The sequence below is a fragment of the Falco peregrinus genome, chromosome 1 (genome assembly GCF_023634155.1).
Source record: "Falco peregrinus isolate bFalPer1 chromosome 1, bFalPer1.pri, whole genome shotgun sequence".
Classification (NCBI taxonomy): domain Eukaryota; kingdom Metazoa; phylum Chordata; class Aves; order Falconiformes; family Falconidae; genus Falco; species Falco peregrinus.
The window spans coordinates 41,864,268-41,883,043 of NC_073721.1; the positions used below are offsets into that span (position 1 = coordinate 41,864,268).

The 18,776-nt window shown below is 46.9% G+C and overlaps 1 protein-coding gene across 1 annotated transcript in view; it reads right to left on the reverse strand.

Moving 5' to 3' along the window:
- The window catches only part of COL27A1 (collagen type XXVII alpha 1 chain), a 158,977-nt gene that overhangs the window by 107,241 nt on the left and 32,960 nt on the right, over positions 1-18,776 (reverse strand). The window contains 7 exon segments of the mRNA XM_027778196.2: positions 273-326; positions 2,675-2,719; positions 5,109-5,162; positions 6,065-6,109; positions 11,036-11,089; positions 13,160-13,213; positions 18,315-18,368. Coding sequence (XP_027633997.2) covers positions 273-326; positions 2,675-2,719; positions 5,109-5,162; positions 6,065-6,109; positions 11,036-11,089; positions 13,160-13,213; positions 18,315-18,368 — 360 coding nt within the window.

An 18,776-nucleotide genomic window follows, 5' to 3' on the forward strand; every position in this document is an offset into this window, starting at 1 on the left:
GGGGGAGGAGGAAGGCAGATTTTTAAGCAAAGGACAATACAGAAAAACTCCTCCCTACTCAACAGTGAGCTCTGATGGCTCTGCCTGAAGCCTAGGTTTTCCTGAGCTGAATGTCAATGTTATACAGGGACACAGGTCTTCGTGCAAGGGCAGAAAGAGGCTAATGAAGGCATGGTTAAACATTCGGCATGCTTGCCGAAGGAAAGGTTACAATGAGCTCTGAAGAACTGTACTGAAGCAACACACCAAGGTTTTCTTCGCAAAATACTCACTCGTTCTCCATCACCCCCTGGTAGCCCAAATAATCCTGGGAGACCAATATATCCCTAAAGAAAAGAGGAAATAATTAGTCTGATACATTTCTCTATTAGCTAGCAGGCAGTCTGTTTTTCCTGAGCAGCAGAGCATCCTCCAGCGCTGGTCAGTGGCAGCATGATGAAATAAACCTTGAGGCAAGTGTATATGCCCATGGACTGCATGGTGCTGGCTTCCACGATGTAGTCCAAGGGCACATACCCTCACACCAGGGATCATGAGGAGTCCAGGCAGGAAGAGGCCAGCAAGAAGGAACCTTACCTGGGCTGGCTCTAAGTGTACCTGAGGGAAACGGAGCTTTGTTCAAAGTTAGCAAGAGCAACAGCAGAAGCAATCCATGAGCCTACACCTCCTTTCATCTCTCCAAGGGCTCTTTTCCTGCCTTTCGCACTCATTCCAAACTGTGCTGTGAAAATGTCCTGTTGCACCGAGCCCTTTCTGCTTGTGTCACTCAGTGGTGGCACACTGCAGCTCCTTCTCACCCAAGCACCAAGTGTGCCAGGCTGCCGACCACCCTGCTGCTGAGGAGGAGCAAAAACCGTTCTGCCTCGAGCCTTTCGGCAAACTGCTGCAACACCAAGACCTTTTGCAAACACACTGGCAGCCCAAGCAGCAAGGGCCCTGCCTCGGCAGGGAGAGGCTGAGCATGCTGCTCCAGGCTCTTCGGGTCGGTGTAGGAGGCTCAACCAGTGTGTACACACAGACCTCCGACACCCAGCTACAAAGGAGCCTCCTTCGCACCAGCGTGTCTCACACAAAACCTGCTCCTTTCATCGGCAGGCGTCGCGTTTTCAAGGACGCGGCGTTTCCCTACCGCCTGGGGATCCTGCTCAGACAAGACATGCTGCATAAAATGCTACATTCCCCTGCCCTTGCAACAATCAAAGCCTTGTGTTTAATCCTCTTTGCTCAGCAGTTAGCACAAAGTTACCTTGTGTGTTGGTCCTTTGCAAAGGACTAATTTGTGCCAAACATGCAGAACCAAGAGGAAGTGAATTTCAGCAGGGAGCCCACTCACAGTGGCACCTCACTGTTACAAGAGCCAAGTGTTAACACTGATTTTCTCTCATCTTTCTTTCTCCATCATCACTAAATCTCCTACTGTCAACCCCACCAAACTTTTTCACCAGTCCATCGCTCCTTCTAGGGATAACATGTAGCCAGGCAACACGGCTAATGTCAAAACGATGCCTTTGCCTCCCAGATCCCAAGACAAAGCAGGTAGCTCCTGAACTACTCCCTGCAGAAGCAGAAGCAGAGGTGAGGGATGGAGAAGAGCCCACAGCTGGCTCCCTCAACCCACAACGTGCACCTTAGTGCTCAGTTCTGATGGACTGCAGCTGAACTGAAAAATGGCTTTCTCGGGTAGCTATCGATATTTCAGTCCTCAGCACTCAGGGCTGCAAAGTGGAAAGTAATTTTCAAGTCTTACATTCTGCACATCTACCACATGATAATTACGTGAAGTTCTGGTGAGGCCAGCGAGACAGATGGACCAGGGAAAACTTCACCACCTGCAGAAGCCAGGTGAGCTGCGCTATCTCAGATCTGCCTCTCTCCTGCAGGACATCGAACAGGCCATCTCCCCTCCCAGCTCAGCAGTGCAGCTAGCTACAGGGCCAGCATTTGTTTATTCCTTGCAGTTTGCCTAGTGATGAAAGCCAGCTGGTTGAATTCACTGCATATAGAGAAAGTATCACATGGTAAAGAAATGGGGGATTTTATTGGCTCTGAATCTCTTTGTGATTTTATAATTGCAGGAAAAGAACAAAACGTGATTAACTAGAGTCTCAACTGGTAAAATAAAATAAAAATAAAAATTCTTTGCAGTGAGAATGAACCCCCAGCAATTCAATTTGGTGAGCAAAACCAGGCAGAACAGAGATATTAATGTTTGTATTTACACATGGCTTCAAGATGCTGGCTTGCTACTCTGCATAATGATATAAATCACTCCCAAACCCAGGACTATACCCAAAAGAGCTCATATTCAGCATGGTCGAAGACCGCTGAACCACACTTAGTGAAACTAAAGAGGCCTTTGGGAGATGGGGCTCACAGAAAGTTCAGACTTTGGTCTTTGGTAGGAATTTCTATGCCATTCTTTCCTGCAATGTGAGCTCTGAAGGGGTTGGCTTCGTATCATCAGCACTATTGGTGAACTTTGATCTTGGTACATATTCCATGTTTAATTTTAAATATTTAGCAGTGTTTTAATAAACAAGCAGTGCACAGTTCAAATCCCCTGAATTCAACAAATTAAAGCAACTAGTCTCAAGATTGCAAAATTCAGCATAAAGATTCTTGAGAAGCCTTTGGTAAAAACAAGCAGAGAAAAGACAAATGAAAGGCTGCTTACCCGACTGCCCTTTGGGCCAGCTTCCCCTATGGGGCCAGGTAAACCCTACAACAGAAGGGAAAAAACAAAGACAAATGTGGACAGGCTTTAACTTAACCCAACGAGCAGTGCCAAATCCCCAGCACCGTCCCTGCGTGGTCCTGCTTTCAGGGCCAAGTCCAAGGCCTATCAACTAAGGAGAAAAAAGGACAAAATGATACAAATAACAAATCTCCCATTGTTGGGGAGCTGAGGCTCTGCAGAACCTGAAACTGCTGCACATAGTGAGCCTTCCCCGGGGCTGAAGTCGAGATTTCTGATCATAAAGACCGAAAGAGCTAACGCAGCAGGGTGCACGGAGGTTGCGTTACACCTCCAATGCGATGTACAGTGATGCTCTGTAGGCAGCAGCTCTCGAGTCATTTTCCTGCCTAAGTGAACACACACACAACAAATGACAAGTGTATTTCAATACCTGTTTAGGGAGCACAGGTGGACCCTGATGTAGTGAGAAAGCCTCTCCAATTTCTACAGCTTAGAAAGTCACTTAGCAGTGCTGGAACTGCAATATCTCTATCCCTTTGCAGCATCAACAGCTATAGAAAGAACTGAAAATACATTCCCCATTCTACTGCTATGCCTATTGCTGCTCACTTAAAAGTACTGTGAAAAAGAACCCTGTAAAAATGCATAATGAATTTTCATGTTTATTGTCTTCTAGCAAGTTTCCAGGTCAATTTCTTTCTAGTTCCAAATGTTGTCGGGCTTTTCTGGAAAAGGGGAAGAAAAAAGAAAAAAAAAATAAAAAAGGCTAAGCCCACATTTTCTTTAGCTGGCAGCACTGCACACTCAGCCTGGGATGTGAAAGTCAGGTTGTGCTCTTTCCTGGCTCATGCACCATCGCCAAAGATTTCAGCCATCCGGGTGAAGTTAACAATTCTGCCTATGATGTGCAAATCAAAACAGAGCCAAGCTCTCTCTCCCATCGTGTGGCGGAGCCAGCACAGCTGACAGCAGTAACAAGTAGTAAAATCTCAGTAAAGTAAACAGCTCTGATGCTGGATACACACCGCATTCAGATATGCTGAAAAAAGGTGACTTTTAAAGAAAAAAAAAAAAAAGAAGTCACTTTCCTGACCCAAACCACATTTTAAGAAAGCACTTTTGTTCTTCCTATGTCAGGCACAAATATTTCACCCTGCTTATCTGATGGGCACAACACTGCTGTGAAATGTTAAGCAGCGTTCATTAACCTTGTATGTCCAAAACAGCTTGAACTTCTCCATATTGGTCATATATTGGTCATATAACACAGATTCTTTGGTATGCAAATCTTGAAGAGCCTTTCAGAGTATGAACGGAGCATTTAGTCAGGTGTATAAAGCTCTCCTCCAGTCCTACCATCTGCACTCCCCAGTGTGCTAAGCAAGGTATCAACTTAATTTTCAGTTTTAAATGGATCATACATTATTGATAGTTTGAGGCAGGGGGATGCAGACTTGTTCTGTACGTCTAGTTCACATTGCACAGCTGCGTAAAAACACACATACAAACTCATGCCAAGTCTGAGAGACCCCTGACAGGCTGCTGGGGTCTTTGGCACCCACCTGGCCTCTCCGCCATGCACTGACAGATAAACGGGACGGAACCCAACAGTAACGTGTTCATTTCAGAAAACCATGACAAATTCATTTCACTCTGAAACGTTACAGGGCCAGGTCTTCTGCCCTCTAACAGATTCCATTTAGGGTTTTACAAATTCTTCCTCTTAATTTTTCTTCCTACTTTTCAGTATCTTACGTCAGTAAGACAATAAAGTATCCAAACTTAATCTCCACTCCTCCGTTCCTAAAGTCACCATTTTTCATTTTTTTCAGAATGAAAACAAAGACTTGGTTTTCTTTCATCATCTTTTCTGCAGCTGCAAATATTATGTTCTATATATTTATGGTCCATGCATGATTTTATATGTGTGTGTATATATATATGATTATGCTAGTGAAATTTACTAGTGAGAGGGCATCTAAATAATTTCTTTAGGTAATACACCTTTTGCTGTCTCAGATTTCTAACTTGTTCAACATCAGATACAAAATGTGCCTAAAAGTGACGAGAATCACCATTCTGTGATTCTATTAGCAGCTTGCAGGTACGTTTCTCTGCTCTGCTGTTTTGGGTTTTCCTCCCCTGCCCTGTTGTTATATTGAAGCAAAAATCTGTCAGATTTTGCTATAGAAATTCAGGTTTTATCTATCACAAGCATAAAATACTTTCTAACAACCTTAGTGCCCTCAGAGTTGAAAGACCATGTCGTTGATACAGCAGCTTGGGGAGGGAAGAAGGAAAATATTCAGACGTATTCTAAAGGTCTGCACTGTCTTTCGTGGGGCACGTACTCAGCTACCTGCACACCCAAATCCCTAGTCTGTGCACAGCACGATGAGATTTACTGCACCTGCCTGCCAGGATAACCTTTGGCACCTGGGCTTCCATCTGGTCCTCGTTCGCCCTTCGGAAAGAAAAAAAGAAAAGGCACAGAAGGTGAATGTCACACTTGGGAAGCCCTTTTAGCTGCTTCATTCTTTGAGCTGGGGGCTAAGGAGGGTGGAACAGATTAACCTGATGCAAATTTATAGAGAATAAGAAAACATTGCAGGTACACAGTGGAATAAATTAATGAGGGGGGAAACACATAGAAGCCAAGTCAATAGGATCCATGCATTAAGCAAGTGTCGCTATTTCTCCTCCTCCCTCCATCTGCAGTGAAAGCAGCAGATAGTTTGAAACAAGGAGGCTAAGAGAAGGTGTAAGGCTACATCTATATCTGGCATATGGAACCGTTTTACTGGTGAGGAAATTCTGCCAAAATTCTTCAGAACTAAATGGATTCATGTATAATATCCTTTAACATCATTGCTAACAGGGCCTGCTATTCATTGCCTTTTTTTTTTTTTCTGAACTGCAAACATCAGACTTAACCAAATAAAAAGGGGGGAGAAATGGGGAGAGGGGGAATTGGCTTTGGGAGGGGAATTACATGTTAGTACTTAATATGATGTGGTTAGTTAACTCCAGACGAAATTAATGTAAAAGGAGAAATAAAGGGGGAGCAGAGTAAGCTGGTATGTCTTCCACCATGTAAACTTAACATGGCTGAGCAATAAAAATCAGAAATTAAATTTAGAAGCTCTGAGGCAGTCTCCTCCCACCAACCTGCTGATGCGCAGCCAGCCTACGCGCACAGCTGCCGGCAGTACGGGAGCTCACTGCGCATCCCCCGTGTGTCCCCGGCTGCCCCTGGAAGCAGCTGGCTGTCCACACTGAGCGGGACGTATGGCATCCAAACCAGCATCAGAGTCAGCAAATCCACCCCTCGTTAAAGGTCCACTGCTGGAAAGTGGGAAGACTCACCTGGTGTCCAGGGTGGCCTGGTGGTCCAGGGTAGCCTTTATATCCCTGTTGAAATAGGATGGAGGAGATGAATATGAAGGAAGGGGGTGGGGGGAAAGGAGTAATAAAATGTTCTGATTTTGTTTTGAATTCCTCTTTGCAGGGGGGAGTAAAGTTCTGAGGAGAAGCAGGTTTTACGTATGGGATAGCACTGCACAATCAGGCTGTGGCAGCAGCAGCCCACACCCACTGGGGTCTGCCCTTGGGGGTGGTCCAGCAGGACGCTCCATGAACAGACCTGGACTTGTATCTACACTCAGATCTGTCTACTTGTAATCTACACCTTTAGCAAAGTGATCCTTAATCCTTGGGAAACCACAGGCTTGTAGGATGAAATATTGGCTTTGGGCCAGTTGGGGGACTACACAACATGAGTCACATTTCAGAGTGCTCACTTTCACTTCAGAACTTGAAATACCATAGGAAACATCAAAATAACTGTTTACTGTCATGGGAAAGTTCAGTTTTGTTTTTAGCTTGAATTTGTCTAGCTTCCAGCTTTTCTAATCTAATTACTACAAGGTACGACAAGATTCAGAGTCTTTCATTATGAAGCTACCTAAACCAGGGAGCAAGCCATCTCTTAACCTGCTCTCTCTCTGCTGAATTAATTAGAATGAGTTTCTTAATCCAGCTTGTTAGCTGGCAAGTGTTGCAGGCTTCAAATCATTCTCACAGTCTTTCATAAACCTGCTTCAGTTTTTCAGGGTTTTTTTGAGATGCAGACACCGAAGCAGGACAAAGGTAGCCTGTTCCACTGCAGACTGATCAGTATGTATTTTAAGAGTTTGCTTTCTCCAGGATTTACCTAGATCTCTCTTCAAACACCGAGTCAATTCTGCAAGTGACAGGCACTTCAGATTCCTCCGCCCCCCCCCCCCCCCCCCCCCTTTATTATCTTGCTTCACTTATTTGAAACAAACTTATTTCCATCAAGTGCAGTCAGAGCAGATCAGAAGATTGAGTTCAGTTACAGAGGTGACTGTTTGGCTGGGCTGCTAGCAAGATTTTTAAAAAAAGGCAGAAAATTTAACTTGAAACAAATGGGAGAGAGAAAATAAACAAGAAACAATCCTTGCAAAGATACTACAGAAATAACAAAATGCTTTAAGGGTGGGTTACAACCGTGAATTGTAACTCAGCCTCCGCTACTCACCCTGTCCCCAGCCAGGGCTCCTGGCGTGCGTTGCCTGCGAAGCCCACAGGGAGCATCCCCTGCTCTGGCAGCCGTAACCGAACCCAGGCTTGGCCGAAGGCTCGGCCTTTTGCTTCACTCACCAGATGAACCCAGGCCTGTTTCTGCTCCCAGGTCCACACCTCTGCTTAACAGCTTTTTTATTCTTCCCATGGGCTATTCTAGACCCGCAGCCTAAGCCTTCGCTGGCGGAGGTATGCAATGCGCTCAGCCATCCTGGCTACTACCCTCTCCCCTTTGCATTCCTCCTCGCTCGTTATTTCAGACATTTTGGCCTGGAAAAACATTGATTCCCTTTTTCTCAATTCTCTCCTGCTTGACCTGGCTGAGGTAGCATGCCCCACTCTTGATTGAGTTGCACCTCCAGAGAAGGCAGCGGCTGACCCGAAAGACCATTTGGCTACTGGCTGGCCCTTACTTGAACCACCCCGAAGGTCCTTTCTCCGAACGCTGCTAGTGCCTTTTGGCCAGGGGCTCCTAACTGGAAGTGCCTCAGCAGCTCCTGGAGCAGGGCTGGATGACAGGACTCCCTGCTCCTCTCCAGGAACCTGCCCCGCGATATCTTCCTCTTGCCTATCCTCTCCCTGGCTCCTCGGCAGAGGCTCAGCATCAGCAGAAAGAAGGGAGGATGATCCACCTGGCCAGGTGTCTGGCCCGAAGGTGAAGGCACGCTGTGAAGGTCCAGACCCACCTGGCTGTGGGAGGCCCAGCACTTGGACCACCCGTGCCTGGAGCACGGACCAGCGGGGCACTGTGCAAGTGGGGGGCGCCTGTTCTGGCCCTCGCCCCACCAGAGTGCTGCCAACGGGAGCAGCCCTGGGTTCAGCATCTCCAGACATGCCCTGGGATTCAGCTCAGAGCCCATGGGCTTTCCTCCTGGAGCTGCTGCCCAGCTTGTCCAGCCACAGCCTACAGCAGAACTACCTTTGTCTCCAGAGAGCTGGAGCACCTACTTCCATGGCTACAAACACTGGGCTGTCTCACTCCAGCACCGATAAGGAAGAGGTGCCTAGCTTGGCTGCTCCAAACATTCTGCTCCGACTGGGCTCCCACAGGACAGGTGTTTCAGGTGTTTCAAGCCTGCCAAGTCCACCCAGAGCAGGTGGGTAATGACAGCCCTTTGAGATGCTCAAAGCATGGCCTGAGCTAAAACATGCCCCAGACACTGCATTAGTAGCTCTGTAATGGTAAGTGAATGGCACTTAAGTTAAATAGGTAGACTACTACTCTTACATCCTATTAAACATCCTCCTCACTACAAATAATGAGCTCTGGGAAGCTTCAAATTTGCGTTTCTTCATAGTGTGCTGCAGTTATTTCTGCCTCAGGTTAATTATAGCAAGGAGAGAGCAGAAAAGGTTGTCTATGCTGAAGCTGGCTGCGACGTGGAAATATTTACCTGCTAAAATCCTCTTCAAATAGCACTAAAATGACAGGGCAGAGGCTATGAAAACAACTGCATTTGCTCTTTTATCCAAACACTCCCTGATGATTACAGGGTGCTCAAGAAAAAAGGGCTGTGATTTAGAAAGGAAATTGCACTCCAGTGAAGGATTTACTCATCTGTGATGATATTTATAATCCACTCTCTCCTAGCTAAAAAGGATCATCCTGCACTTTGAGAGGAAATGTGAAGAGCAGAGAGGCCAGCGACCGAGATCTGCAGGACAGCACGTATATTGAAGCACCGACCAGTTCCCAGCTCTGTCTTTACTCTCTGAGTGACCTCAACAAAGCTTCTTCTCTCTCACTGCTGCCGTCTTCTACAACCTTGTACTTTGCTACAACCACTTTCTCCTGCCCAGCGTTTGAGGCTGGGAGCCGCGCCGCAATGCCCTGCTGAGGGGGGTCTGCACAGCCCCCAGCCAAAGTCCCCCTCGTAGGCGGGGGGGCAGCCACGTCCTGCCACCGGTCCCAAACTGCTGGGCAACACCAGCCACATTCGCTCTGGGTGGAGAGGGTGGGAATTACATCTAGAGGCTGAAAGGCAGTTTCATTACTTGTGGACAGGTGCAGGCAAAATGACTTTGGGGTGCGCTGAGATCAGACTCTCCAATCCTACGAAGAGCAAAGTTCTGCATTCTAAGGCAGCCACGCTATTCAAAACCATGTGCTACGTGGTTGTGCCTCCAGCTCACGCTGCCGAAGCAGTTTCATGGAGTGGGAAAAGTATTTTGTTTCCTCTGGTGAAATGTTTTGCCTATTTGAAAGTTTCTACATGGTGTTCTGAGATCAAAGCCCTTGGAGCTCTTTCCACAGTCCCTCCATGGTGTGAGCAGGAGGGATGCCCATTTCCAAGGTGTTGCTGTTTTCTGGTAGCCAAGATGTGCTGCCCACCTTCAGCCAGACACCAGCATGTTTTCACTGGGAAAACGCCAGCAGGAAATCCAGATAAAAAAAGATTTTCTTCCAAACGTTTCTCCAACAACTGTAAATTCTTAATGCAGGATGCTAATAAAAGCCAGGTTACACCAAAACTACTGCCAGACTAGTGCTACTGGGAGGTGTTTTTTTCTAAGCTCCACCAAAGGAAAAATTTCAGCATCCAACCTGCTCATTACTTGAAGAAACAGAAGCATACTCCTGCCTTTGCCCTGTCCGGGGAGAGCCGAGATCAGATGCGAAGGCCATATGCTGGGCTCAGGATTGTTTGTTCAATCTCCTATTCCTTCTTGACTTTTTCCACTATAAGTCCTTGTACTCCTGACACTGCATTTTGCTGATCATAACCACAAGGTTTTGTTTTATGAGCTGTTATACCAGGAGAATGGTATCCTTTGCACCCTATTTGTTAGAACTTGTTTGTGACAGCAAAAGACCGGTAATTAATCACGCTGTAGCTCCTAGCCTGCACAGCACCCCAAGCGTGATCAGCCTTGGGAGTAGAAAATGGAACCCAGCCCTTACTCTTGGCAATTTATTCCAATATAAAGCAGACAACAAACAATCATGGAGAGGGAGGGCTCCTTTCAGACTCCTCCACACCTCCTTTCTCTCCCCAGAGTCTTAAAGCATACCTGAGTGTGTGTTTGTGTGCAGCTAATTGGCCTGAGGAACAGTATATCTTCGACCGCCCATTGACTGATGAAGTGATTGAAACAAGACGCTAATTTTAACTGTTCAGCTTAGCTATGTCAATATTGGCTTGCTGGGAAGGGGAGTCATGCTCACTGAGCCCAACCATCAAACAGGTCCCTGCAACAGGTCCAGCTGCCAAGAAGCCAAACCAACCTACCAACACAGCCTGGATCTGGAAGGTCTGAAATGTCCTCGATATGTAAAAGACGTGAGTTCAAGGAATGGATTGCTGAGGTATTGCTGTGCAAACGTCAAGGTTTCCTTGGAATGTCTAAACCTGTTCTGAATCCAGCCTTTGAGTATTGATGCTGGTTGTAGACCCCTTTCGTTACCATATTGGCTGAACCAGACCTAACTTCAGCTTGCTGATGGAAAGCCAGTGCCAGGGGGCAGACGGATGACGCAGTGCAGTGGGACATGGAATACAAAGAAGCAACAGAAATCTGGATCCAGAATTTCATTTCACACTCTTACATAATCTTGCTGGTACAATCTTTAGGCAGTTGCTTCAGCCTACATCCCAGTTTATACATCTGCGGAACAGGCATAAGACTTTTTTTGCTTGGTACTATGACTTAATTAAATCTTTAGGTAGAGTCAGAGGAGAAAATTTTAAAATAAAAGTACTGATCTAATTCACTAGAAAAGAATACTCTTACCTTTCTACCAGGTGGTCCAGGGAACCCAGTCAAACCAGGTAAGCCCACATCTCCCTGTAGGAAGCAAGCAAGTTTAATTAGTTTTCAGCAACATTTTCTCTATGACTAGCATACTGTTACTGAAATCATTTTGCTGCCGGTAGCACCCAAGTATTGATATTTCTAATTTCAGTAACAACTCTTCAAAAACTGACTGAATAAGAAGTGTAGATTTAAACAACATCTCTATTAACAGGCTCATATAAAATAATAAACCCAACTAATTAATGGCAGCTGCTGCTAGAGTCCAGCTTTTTGCCAGCAGAATGAATGCTTTTTTTTGGTCTTTTTTCTTTTTTTTTTCTCAATGATCTCATTCAGTCACATGCTTCATTTGCCTTTTGATAGGCATTTAAATTACCAAGGCAGGAAAATTTTAGTTTCTAAATGCAATAAAAACAACAGGTACCTCCTGCCAAGTCCTGTGATTGTGCTCACACCACACTACTGCAACAGCCCAGCCCACAGCTCAGCTCAGATGGTGCTGAGGGTATCAGTGTTTAACCCGCCTGTGTGACGGGGACTGAACCTTTGCAGGCTGTGGGTGGGAGGGTTTTTCAGTGGCCTGTACTTTTGAACAGGGATTGATTGCATTGCATCCCAGCTGGCATACCCAGATCATCACAGGAACGGGTAAGTGTGTTGCTGTGAGACCTCTCTAGCATCCAATCTGTTTGTACAAGCCCATTTTGGCCCCCTCTGATTAGGATCAAAAAACCCTTTGGAGTCTCTTAACACTGCTGTGCCTGCTTACTGAAAATGCGTTTGGAGTATCTGGCTTGAAAATTAGGCATCACTCCAAACTCCCGCTGGAAACTCCTTGTTTCTATTACTGCTAACAGGAATAAAGCCTTGTTAACATGAGCTAAAAGGGATGTGGATCTCTCCCTTGCTTACACTGAGCATGCTTGCAAGAAAACAGTTCCAGACTCTGCGGGTGGATGATTTCCGTGTGATGCCATGCCGATGTAGTGTACCAGACATTTCAAAAGGCATCTCGTGCTGTTAGGTTAAAAGCATCATTTCAGACTTAGCCTTCTCAATGTTTTCTAGCATCACCCTCCATCTTGCATTCATGTGGCTTGCTGTGTGTGCTTTGTGGAGGCATCTGATTTCAAATAAAGGGCCCAAGTTCTTCATGGCTGACACTTTCTATTAGCTGTGCATTTAGAGCAAGGCTTATGATGAAAGGAAGAGAACCAGGCTTCTTGCCCTGGACATGAGTTATGAAGTATTGTGCAAACACCACTGAAAGAACTAATTGAGGTAGATGTTGTGGAGTCCTGATTGCTCTGCTATTCATTTCTACACTTCTGTGAGGCCTTGTTGCTCCAGTAAAAATCACTCAGCTGTGGAACAGCGAAAACAGGAGTCATAACTTGTTGAAAAGAATTAGCAGAACTCTGATCCTTAACAACTGCTGAATCCAGAAACAAGATACACTTCCCAGTTGTGCGCTCTGTGTGGGTTTGAGTAGAGCTTGGGGGAGAGGTCTCTGGTTATCACCCAGCAGGGTCCATGCGCTGGCAGTGCCATGGCCCCAGCAGCCTCCCTTTCCCTCCCTTTCCCCACCGGCGGCACAGCGAGGCTGCTCGTCAGCAGCCATCTGCTGAGGGCTGCACATGCAATGCGAGGCAAACCACTGCTTCTCAGCTCCTTGGCAAGAACATCCTTCCCTTTGCCTTCAAGGGGTTTATTACTTACACTGGGATTGCCTCTTTCTACAGATGCATGCCCAGAGCTGGCAACATGTGGCTGGATCTCATATGTGCTTGTTTAAATACTCAGCTTAAGCAGCCACATGCAAGCAGTAGCAGGGACTTAAGTTTGGGCTGCAGGTTGTGCGTAAAATGGATAAACACTTGGACAACAATAAGCTGTGGCGGCAGGCACGTCTGTGCACTGTGGTCAATACCTTAGTTAACTATTTAGCCCTGAATCTGGGGTCTACAGCTTTATTTTCAGTCCTAGGTCCACTTGAGTAGCTGTGATGCTTGTGGCTGCAGCATGGATCCCTCCATGTGTTTGCACAGAGCTCAGAGCGCATGGGGGTCTTGATGCCTCTGCACTCTGGGCCAGTCTTACCTTCTGTCCATTGCGAGCTTTTCCAGGTGACAGCCCAGGATCACCTTTCTGGCCCTGAAATGGAAAACTTAAATTAATGACATAATCCAAGGACCCAGACCATAGGTGTTGTTCTGCTTCCACCAAGCCCCCAAATCAGGAAAACATTTTGCTTATCTCCACCTCGCCCCAACATCCCAAATGTATTGAAGTCCCCAGGTATAGCTGTTTTGCTGGGGGTGATTTCAGTGGGTGATTGCGGCTGCTGAAGTGTTGAGTTTTAAATACCATTTGACAGTATTAAATTGACTAAAGAAAGGATAACTGGAAGAAGGCAATGTCAGGACTTTTGATGCTTATTAGACAGGACAGCTGCAATTTCTTCCTTGTCTGCAACTACCATCGCAAAAATAATTACCAAGCCTATTACTGTGGCTAAACCATCCTTCTTAACAACTTGCTAGATGCTGTTGCTTTTTAAACTGTGGGGAACGGATGAAACTGCAGAGAAAGTTACACTAATTAGGCACTACCAACAGCCAGGAGCAATTGTGAGGCTTTCAGGCTGGCAGAAAGAGAGAGGCACACTTTATCTTAAGTGGCTGTATTCTTGGCTGTATTCTTTATTTTTCTTTTTAAGAACTGTGATGACAGAAATTACAACTTAAGACTGTGATCTTCTGACAAACACAGGCTGGAATTTCAGCAGTGTTTGAACACCTAATTCAGGCAAAATCCTTTGAAAATACCAGTCCAAATTCTTAAAAGGTGGAAAGGTAATGTGTGCACCTAACAGGGTGAGAGATAGAAGAAGGAAAAATTAGAAGAGGTTTGAAGCATGCCAGATTCTTTTGGCAGGGGAGAGGTAAGGCTTAGCACACAAAGAAGCTTAGGTCTTCTGGCACAGCTAGGGCACAGGTATCCCAGTATCAGCCACTGGCTATTTAACACCCCTGGGATCATAAATAAGTCACAACATCTGTGTGCCACATCAGCAGCACGGGATTCAAGTCCAACCGCCTAGCACAGGCCAGGTATGAGGGCTAATTACTGGCTGTCAAGTGAAGTGCTTGGAGGGAAGGTGAGGCCCTACAAAGGAGTAATAGTATTTATTAACTGGCATTTCTCATTAGCAGCACAAAGGTCTAGTTATAGCTAGCTGAGCAGCTTTTCCATGTAGCCTCACTGCGACTACATTCAACACGTACTTCCCACCTTGCACAGAGTGTAAATCTCCCCTTCTCCTCCTCCTCCACCAGCCACCACAAGCTGCAAGGTTCAGGGAGTGAGACTACTTGGCTATGGACTGTAGGGAGCACTGCTGATTCAAGGCAGATGTATCTGCACAAGTTCTGAATGAAGGCAGCCTGGTTTCCAAACAGTAAATGAAGTCATGCAGATAATCTTGCTTTGCATGCAGCTGTTATCAGGGCAATTCTCCCACTCTCTGAACTTCAGAGCAGTCAGTGGGTACTACGACTGCTTGGAACAGATCAGTGCAGTCCTCAGGATACAGGGTGTTAATTTCTACTCCGCAAAATTAATTTTTCTACTCTGCAGCAGGTAGACACCCACCACTCTCCCTAAATCCCGCCATGTGCTCAACACAATGACTTTGAGCCACATGAAGGAATACAAGCCTCTTGCGTTTTTCCTTGGGAAGCTCCAGAACACATTAGCAAAGGCTGTGCTTTGCATCACGGTTCTGTGTTCAGCGCTGCCGAGACCATCACACAGGTGGAGAAGTCAGCCACAAGCAGAATCACACGTCCCTAAGATTAATCAGCAAGACAACATCAGGGCTAGAGAGAAGGGATGCCTGGATGTGAGGGCTGGAATTGTGGATTAATTGCCCAACTCTTCTCACACAGCAACCACAACACGGGAATTAGTCTAAGCCGTGCTCATCACTAAGCCACAGCACCTCGCCCGCAAGCTCATCTCTCATCCCAACTGACTGAGCACACTGCTTCCTTTTTGTAAAGGAAAAAACTGTTTTCTCTTTTTTCCCTACCTGAGAGAAGTCTAGAACTGTGCAATTTAAACACCTCAGCTTTAGAATCCCAGTAATAGTATTTTAAACATTGGCGAGCCAAACTGATGAGCTATCTTGGAACCAAACCACTCACTAAAAAGAAAATTCAGTTTTTCCTAGTGCTATAACAAGAGAGATTTATCCAGAGCAGCTAACCATGCAAACCATACTGACGCCTGACGCCAAAAGCCTCCAGATGAGAGATGCAAACCCAACTCTTGTAATGGCTTTCGAAAACACACCCTGACAGCTAACCCTCCTCCCAAGCCCGAAGTCTATTAGGCCATTCTCAGAGCTATGTCTACTTGTTAACAAAACCGCCCCTCCTGCCCGCTGCAGCAGCTTCAGGTCGCACAGCCAACCACAAATCTAGCCCAGCATATGTCTACAGCCATTTGAGAGGTTATCTGCTATAATCAATCTCTGCTAACTAGACATAAGAGCAATTTTGGAACTGCCAAGGACAACAAACAGAATGCAAAAAGCGGGAAAGAGCCCCCTTTAAGCAGTTGCACATAAATTGCTGAGAAAAGCACCATGGGCTGAATTCTCAGGTGGCACGAGTGGGTGTAACACGCCGCTGAAGTCAGCAGAACCATGCCCAAGCAGATCAGCGGGGTTTGGCTCAACAGCTACATGCAACTCTGTGCAGAAGATCAGCTTCCCAAGTACAAGCAAGTACCAGTGCTCAGCTCCAGCCATGAGAATAAGGTGGACTCTGCACGGGATAGATTCAGAAACGCAGCAGCCCGACAGCCCGACACTGGTGCTCCCCAGCGCGGTGCAAGCAGACAAGGGATGTGCACAAACACGCACGGCTGCAGTGCCACATCACGCACAGCCCCGTACACAGCTGATCGCCTGATCTCATGAGTGCTCTGTTAATTCAGCTGATAAAAATTATGCTCCTGGGTTACTTCCTAAGTGACAATGACTTGGCATTAGTCATTGTTTCCAGGCTGTATCTATCTGGGAAACTTCAGTTCCTTTGCTTGGATTGCTTGTTTTTTCCATGGCATTAACTGCTATCTAGGGAAGACGTAGCCCAGCAGCCACCCGAAGGCTCTCAGCAAGAGAAGTTCTATCTGGGGCTGCTCTGCCCTGTCACCCAGGCTGAGCTTTCACAAGTCCATGATTTCAGCAGTGGGCTGGGTCTACGAAGAAGCTATCAGGTCCCAGACACAGGCTCGTCAAGCCTGGTGAAGGGTAGAGGCATTTAAAACGTAAGGGGGTGAAACATCACCTTTTTTCGTGTGCAAAGTCCATCGTCTGGGACTGGTGTAACACCAGAGAAATGAAGGCAAGGAGGGAAGTCAAAACTCTGGGATCTGATACACACCTTCAAAAAAAAAAGTGCTTCTTATGCAAAGATCCTGCAGTCATGGCTTACCAGACTCCCTGCTCGAGATGAAGTTATGTTGAGGCCTGGGCCGAGCTACAGATCTCACATCTCATTGCAGACTTAATACTTCTTTTGATGAAGCATCATGTAGAACAACCTAATGCTGCAAATGGTGGCTGGACAAAATTAAAATATATTGCACGGACTGATGACACCAGATCTCTGCTGCAACCTATTACAGCTATCCATCCACTGAGGGCTTCCTGCTGCCAGACTGTGTATCAGGATGGAGGAAAAATGCTTACAGGAAGTTTTTATTTCTAGTAGGAGACCAACTGAATACAACTTTATAGCCAAATGATTAATTCATGACAAGACATTAGGCTAGAAGTGTTTTTTTTTAAAAAAAGTATGTTATAGCATAGAACATAGTTTGACTCTACGGATTGGACCAGGCTGAATTTGCAGGACTGGAAGTTAGATAAAAGAACTTTGATTTGACTTATAAAACTCAACAAGTGTGATCTGGAAGTCATTGATGGAGAATAAATGCAGAACACTAAGATGTAGAACTTTTACAGCCTCACTTTTCAGGCCATATAACTGCACTTCAGAATTTAAAACAGCTGCTGTTCACCAGCATGTCTCCAGTGCCTAATTTTTAATCACATAGAGGCAGCATGCCAAGTTTCCAGAATCTTTTTCCCAGAGCATCAATAGTGTTCATAACATCTCTGCCTACTCATGAGATCATGAAAAGAAAGGCTCTTGCTTGTACCTTTCTCTACATTTGGCTGAGACATCCCACAGCTTCCTTGGTAGCAAAAACCTCTATGAAGCATCACAAGCATTGCCTTTCAAAACAACTGTTCTTCAGCCCCTGGTAGGTGTTATAAAATAGAAATCTATGTCTGTGTAAACAATGACACCAAAACAATCCAAACCAGTTTCCCAGGAACTTCACAGTCTATAGGTAACACAATGCCTTACACACAGGAATGAGCTGGGAATTAAAACGTCTTTCTGAAGGGTTTTGCAGCACGCTGGATTAGCTCCCCTCTGGAGCCACGTCTGTGCCGAGGGCTCAGGCGGAGGGAGGAGGTCTGGCTGCGGGGGGTGACTCCCCCCTTGCACGGCCCCAGCTGCTGCTGGCTGCAGCACCCCTGGGAAGCAGGCGTAAGGAGAAAGGACAGACCACACGGCCCTGGCACTGCGCGGGGAGGTGCGAGAGACCTATCGGAGAGATGAGGACTTCTAGAAGGAAGCAACGGGATCAGTTTGGGAGGGCTGATGGAGGTCAGGGTTCCCAGAAATGCTGCAGAGGGAAGGAAAGGCGAGGGAGTCGCAGGAGGAAGGCAGGGGAAGCCGCCGGGTGCTGCCAGCTCCCCCAGTGCTATCGGGACCCAACGGTGGAGAAGCAGGCTGCCAAACCCAGAGAAGAGAAATGAGAAAGCCAAGAAATCCAGATCTGGTGAGGCTCTGGAGTAGGAGGATTCCACTGCCCTCATCTCAACATACTTTTCTCCCTAGCACAGGCATAGCTGAAGCAGGATCTTAATTAGGCAGTCTTTGAAATTAGGGAGACCTGAGAACTGAGGCGCACGGCAGGGTCTCACACAAGCACAAGAAAAGTCTTTGGCTGTGCCGCTGCAGCGCCCGCATGCGAGTGGAGGGGAGGGGAGAAATGGCTTCAGCTACTCAACATTTCGTATGGAGCAGGATAAAAGCCAAGGTGGACGCCACCCAGGACGCCCTCTGAGACGGGAAGGCAAAACCCCCTTGTGCCGATTCATACTTACTTTCAGGCCTGGGGGGCCAGGTGAGCCAGGGTTTCCGTGGGGACCTGGGGGACCCTAAAAAACACAACAAACACAAAACAGAGTCAAAAGGAGTCGGTAGCATCTGCGTTAGCCCTGGGAGTGGTAGAGCCTCTGGTGGCGCCGTGGCCAGCGCCAGCAGCCTGTGCCTTGGCAGGGACGCAGCTCCAGCGGGGCCTCCTTCGCGCCTTCGGAGTGGTGAGACTCGGCTGCCAGCGCCCACCTGCCATAATGGAGGGGGATGTGTGTCTGTCACCGTGAGACTGTCAGGACAACGAGAGAATTTGGGTACACCAAATACTGCAAAACCAGAACAGAAACTGCCTGGGGGTGCGGGGAGTCACAGCCCTGCACGGAGCCCCAGCAGAAAGAGGTGGAGGCGGGCAGAGGGGAGCAGAAGCACGTGGGGGTGCTAACAATTTTTCTGGCCAAAACAGAAGAGAA